The 6,023-nt window shown below is 37.9% G+C and overlaps 1 protein-coding gene across 4 annotated transcripts in view; it reads left to right on the forward strand.

The window, feature by feature from the left end:
* The window catches only part of LOC146453431 (aminopeptidase A-like), a 33,089-nt gene extending 27,982 nt beyond the window's left edge, over window positions 1–5,107 (forward strand). For all 4 annotated transcript variants that reach the window (XM_085096655.1, XM_085096656.1, XM_085096657.1 and 1 more), the window contains exons 17-18: window positions 335–416; window positions 2,574–5,107. In XM_085096655.1, the coding sequence (XP_084952781.1) occupies window positions 335–416; window positions 2,574–2,783 (292 nt within the window). In that variant the 3' untranslated portion in view covers window positions 2,784–5,107. The remainder of the gene's footprint in view (window positions 1–334; window positions 417–2,573) is intronic.
* Window positions 5,108–6,023: the final 916 nt, after the last annotated feature.

Here is a 6,023-nt window from a genome sequence, read left to right on the forward strand (position 1 = left end):
GATATGACAAAGAATCTTTTGATTTCACTCGTTCTTTTATCGTTTATCTTGTACTGTAAATATGACAAACAATCTTGATTTCACTCGTTCTTTTTTCGTTTATCTTGTACTGTAGATATGGCAAAGAATCTTGATTTCACTCGTTCTTTTTTCGTTTATCTTGTACTGTAGATATGACAAAGAATCTTGATTTCACTCGTTCTTTTATCGTTTATCTTGTACTGTAGATATGGCAAAGAATCTTGATTTCACTCGTTCTTTTTTTGTTTATCTTGTACTGTAGATATGACAAAGAATCTTGATTTCACTCGTTCTTCTTCCGTTTATCTTGTAGATATGGCGAAGGATCTTTTGATTTCAGTCGTCTCATCAAGGCCAACACCGCTCATTTCAACACACATGAAATGAGAAACGACGTAAGTAATAACAACAGCGAGAGTTTTGAATTTTGAACCTCTGAGACCAGCAAGTAACCATAGTTACTGTTATTTGTTCATCAGTGATATGCACTGTTTCAAATGACATTCTCAAACTCATTAATAATTCATCAAGAGAAAACAAAGAAAATCACTACCGTGACCGTGGTTTGGATATGTGATCCTAATTACAATAAAATTTTGCCAACTTTAGCCTTGAATTTCTCCTAGAATTATTGATCATTTGAGAAGCCATATCAAACACTCGAAAGTGTGTTTCATCAGATATCCAAAAACCTCGAAGTCGTTTAAAAAAACTCGGCTGCGCCTCGTTTTTTCAACCTACTTCTCAGTGTTTGGATATCTGATGAAACACACCTTCTCGTGTTTGATATATTACATCAACAGGAGGAGCTATAATATGTTATTATACAACGTTATCCCGTTGTTTTGCAAATGTGTGATACGATACGATACGATAACTTTATTTAGACACGATAATTCCATCAGCTACGTAAATATCATTGTGAGCTAACGATTCACGTAGGCAAGAGTCAGCCTTCTTATCTAACACCAGTTTCAGTTCTTGAGCCTTGAACTTGCGCGAAAGGAATTCTTACTCTAACTGCTTGCAATTTAACAGAAAAATCTGTAGGGGTATTTTTAAGATACCTCGATGTAGGGCATGTAGGAACTTTTTCACTGATCGGGCTTTATTTTAACCTTTTTCAAACATAAATGTCTTAAAAATCAGAGCACCCGTGAAGCTCAATATGCATTTAGAATGTTTTGCTATGAGAAAAGACCTTTTAACAGAGAACAGTGTCATGTTTTATTGTGCCAGAGATATTGGTAAAAAATGCGGGAATAAACAAAATCACCCCATAAAAAAATCATTCATTACTTACTTGAAAACGCTCTTACTGATTTTTTTCGAATTTCGCCAGCAAGTTGTGTAGATTGAGTCATTTAAATACCTTAATTACATCCATTTTGAAATCACTGGTGATCCTTGGAATGTGATTGGTCCAAAATGGTGCAATGTATTCCCAAATTGCACCATTTTTTGCTCTAAATTGCATCCTTTCTGTAGCCCATCAAAATGGAAATGAAGTAACACAAATAGAATGTTAATATTGACAATGATACTCTGTGATTTCAAAATGGATGTAATTAAGTGGTAATTGAACTTCGTGTCGTGCAATTTTGGTCTGAAATCATACCTGTGATTTCAAATCAAACTCGCGCTGCGCGCTCGTGATTTTGAAATCACGCGTATGATTTCAGACCAAATTGCACTCCATTCAGTTCAATTACAAATATTTATTACACCCATTTTGAAATCACTGGTGATCCTTGCAATCTGATTGGCTCTCAACAGTGCGATTTATTCCCAAATTGCACCATTTTTTGCTCAAAATCGCATCCTTTCTTTAGCCCATCAAAACGGAAATGAAGTAACAATAGAGGATAGAATAGAATATTAATATTGACAATGATACTCTGATTTCAAAATAGGTGTAATTAAAAGGGAATCGAGCTTTGTGTCGTGTAATTTGGGTCTAAAATCATACTTCTGATTTCAAATCAAACTCGCGCTGCGCGCTCGTTCGATTTTGAAATCACGGGTATGATTTCAGACCAAATTGCACTGCACTCAGTTTAATTACCATTATAAAGTTTCGTCATGAAGTGTCTGACTAGATTTCGAGAAAATCGACAATGTGTAAAATGGGAAGCAATGCGCTACTGTTGGTATGGTAATAGTTGTTGCTTGGAAACCGATGAAAAAATTAACTTTGATCACATATTGAAATAATGGTGTAGTATGAAGGAGATCAAAGTTTATCTTCTCTATGAGATTGTAATTTCAATACTTTCCTTAAGTTTAGAGAAATTTCTGCGAGCCTCGTAAAAATCATTCAAGGAAGTCGCTTGCCGTAATTCTAGGGGTTAACTGTTCCACAACTGAGCTTCACTGTATGAGAAACTTTTCTTCAAATAATCAGTGCGAGGTTGTGGAAAAGTTGTGTGTTTTCAGTATTCCTTAAATGATAAGAATTCAGATTGTCGCAGAAAACAAAACATGGTGTTAAATATTCTGGTGTCATCCCATTTAAATTTTATACATCATTGTGAAGTTTCTTTTGTCCGTAGGTTGCACATTTCTTTGCCGGAGTAGACCAGGGTTCAGGGCAACTGGCTGTAAAGCAAAGCTTGGAAAGTATAGATGCTAATATAAGATGGATCAGTCATCATGGCCACAAAGTCCACCACTGGATTGGACAATTTCTCGAAACAATACCACCGGTCACCGTGAGGAGGACTTACTATGATGAGACGTTTGAAAAATATGGGCGACCTTAATAACTGAATTGCGTCCTTGTCACTTTTATTTTGTGTTTTATCTTTCTCAGTACTTAAAGTCTGGTTTACATGAAATCGTCCGAATATTCCACATCACCAAGGTCGTTTCAGGATTTAACCGATCGGAGTAAATCTACGGAAACACTTCTGACACGATCACAAATGATCTTGGAGATAGTGCTAACTTTTACGATCACGTTAATAGAACTCTTTATTTGGTTTTTCGGAACGATCTCAAACAAAAGCGAATTTGAGTGGAAGCGATTGACACTAACAAGCGATCGATAGCTATACACTAAACGTTCCCGTCTTATTTACAAAATGGCGGCCCTAGCTTGTTTTCATATGAGGTCATGGAAACCAGACTTCGAGCTTAGTCGCGCTGTTTTAACTTTCACAATCTGTAACTTGTCTTGACATGAAATGACACCCGATACGTTCGCTTCGAAACAGCACAAGAAAGCTGAGCCCGAGTATCATAAGAGATCATATGAAGGTAACACGAATTGTTATAGTTAATTGATAAATATTGAACAAAAATATAAAACGAACAGCAACAAAGGTGAATTTCAGGTCAATTCAGACCAGATTGTGTTCCATAATGCTCATGAATACTTTTAACGTTTAATGTGATCATGATTTTTGTTTTTTCTTTACAATGGATTTGGAGTTCATATGATTTATCCAAAATAGCGTTCCAAAGTTTGTTTCTATTTTGAAATTATTTTGTGTAGACTTCAGTGAAGTGATTTGCACCATAGCCATAGACAAACCTCAACGCCAGGGTTTGAAAGTTAAAAGGAAAAAAATTAATTTGATGATGTCAAATAACTGTATGTATACCGGTAAATGTTCGAATAAGCGCCCCGGGGCTTATTTCATATTAAGGATTAGACAGGAAACGCTTATTTGATTTGACTCAATTCTTGGCCAGATGCACATTTATTCCAGAATACATTTGCACGTAAACGGCAGTGAAGCGGAATCGTGGAACGCTTCTTACGTGCACTTCGTGAGATACTTAGTACTTGGAAGAAACGAAACTGTTTTCTTCTATTCTAATGATGTACTGAAATGACGTCTGACAAACATTACCAACACCCCCCCCCCCCCCCTAACCTTCGTTGTGTCTACACTCACCCCCGTGTGGGGAAGGAAAGGGGACGCCTATTGGAGAAGAGGCGCTTATATTAAAATTGGCCGTAGCGTGGAGGGGGTGCTTATTCGAGGATTTGCCGTAATTAAGGAATTTATTTGAGCATGATACTTATTCACTCGGTAATCAAATGAGTATTTGAAATAATACTAAGCTACTCAAAAGAAAACAATTTTCTTTAATGTTTTATCAGTAATAAGTTTCTTTTTATTTTTGATATGTTTTTCAACACTGCAAAGAAATCGAGGAATTTATTTTAACCTGTCTGTTTTAAGGGTGACTTGGCAGTATAAGAATATTTATTGTAACACACAATTAAATGGGGACACTTTAATTACAGTGAATTCAGGGTTCACACGGTCATTTAAAGTCGTCAGTGGAATTTGACATTTGCATTCCAGGCCTGAACATGTCATGGAAGGTAAAAAATTTGTTTGGGTCATGGAAAAGTCGTTTCAGATTTTTCCCCAAATTGTTTTTAGCTGATGGTTGAAAAGTAAAGAAATTTAAGGAACTTTGTGTCAAGCATCAAACGTTCAGACAGTGGAGCATTTCACTCAAATTGCTTTCACCAACTTTCTTTTCAGCGGTTCACTACGGCGGTCAATTTTGAGGTCATGGAATTTTTTGGCCAGTTTCTGTGTGAACCCGGAAATTAATGGGTTGTTATGTGATTGCGGTCGCAATTACTTGGTTTAGTTTGTAATAAGAACACTTTGCTTTACTGCACTGGCTGCGGATCATGTAAAGCAGATTAATGTAACGCTGCAATATTCAAGTGTTTAAGTACAAGGAATTATTTGTTTCTTTGAAGCACAAGTTAAGTAAGGTACTGAATAGTGTGACACTAAGTGTGTTTTGTTAACTGGGTGTATGGTCTTGCAGGTGTATTTTGCATGTTTATCCGTTTTACTTCTGTCCTGCCTTGTTCCAAGTCGTCGTCACAAGGGCTTGCTATCAAGAAACTCGAATGCTTCGCGCGGTACACTCTCCTGAGGAGCTTCGTGTTGTTTTGACGCGTGGAACAAGGCAACCTTTTCAAAGTAAAATAGCTGTAACTTAACCTTGTAAACGGATTAAGAAGATCCAGTTTAACTGGACTTACTGGTAAACCTAATTTTAATTTCTATGTAGTCCAAGGGGGAATAAATTTACTTACTGAACACCACTGTTGCTGTACTTGTATTACTCAGGACCATCAGTTACTCCCCACACGTGCAAATCACAGTCGACGGACAAAACGTTCAGAACTCGCTTAAACTTCTTTTGAATTCTCTATACAATGATGAGTTGGAGAACACGGTCTCACACCTTTTAATAAACATTAATGGTGGAGAGGGGACGGGGCATGGGGTGGCGGCAAAAATGGCTGACATCGGAAACAAATTTCTAGCCTCATCAAAGTTCTCAGTCCTGTATGTTGAACTTACACGCGAATTTTGAAAGTTGCATGCAAGGTAGAATTTAGTTTCCAAAGGAAGGACCACATGCAACGTAAGCCTCGAAGGCTAGATTATTTACAGGTGAGGACTTTTCGGGCCACGAAAGCGATGTGATAGTCAGGCTCTTTGAGATCTCTTTTGGCATTGAAAACAGCAACTGGAATGCTTAGTCACATTGCACGAAACCCGGGCAGCACGAGGTGAATTTGGCCGAACTGTCGGTCAAACATGATTCCTGTGCGCACCTGGTCAACCTTGTTGTGAACAATGTTTTCTTGTCATGCAATTAAAAAAGAGCATCGTTCCTGTCTCCAATTAAGTATGATGGAATTTGGCGGGATAAAATTAAGGACTAAGGGGCTGTTTACATGAACGGAGGAAGATCCTAGCCGGGCGAAACAACTTTTCGTTTGGTTTACATGCAGAAATTTCGGTCGGGGTGGCCAGACTGAAATAGACCATTGTCACGCGGGACCATGTTGAGTCTCAGGAGAATAAAAAGCTTTGTTTTCGCACGGCAAGCCTCGCCCAGACGCGAATTCAGTGCGAGGCTTGCCGTACAAAGACAGAGCTTCTTATTCTCCTCAGACTCAACATGGCCGCCCAGTGACAAATGTCTATTTCTGCCTTTTGCAGTTGAAC

This window comes from Pavona decussata, unplaced genomic scaffold, assembly GCF_977016875.1.
Source record: "Pavona decussata unplaced genomic scaffold, jaPavDecu1.1 SCAFFOLD_330, whole genome shotgun sequence".
Lineage (NCBI taxonomy): Eukaryota > Metazoa > Cnidaria > Anthozoa > Scleractinia > Agariciidae > Pavona > Pavona decussata.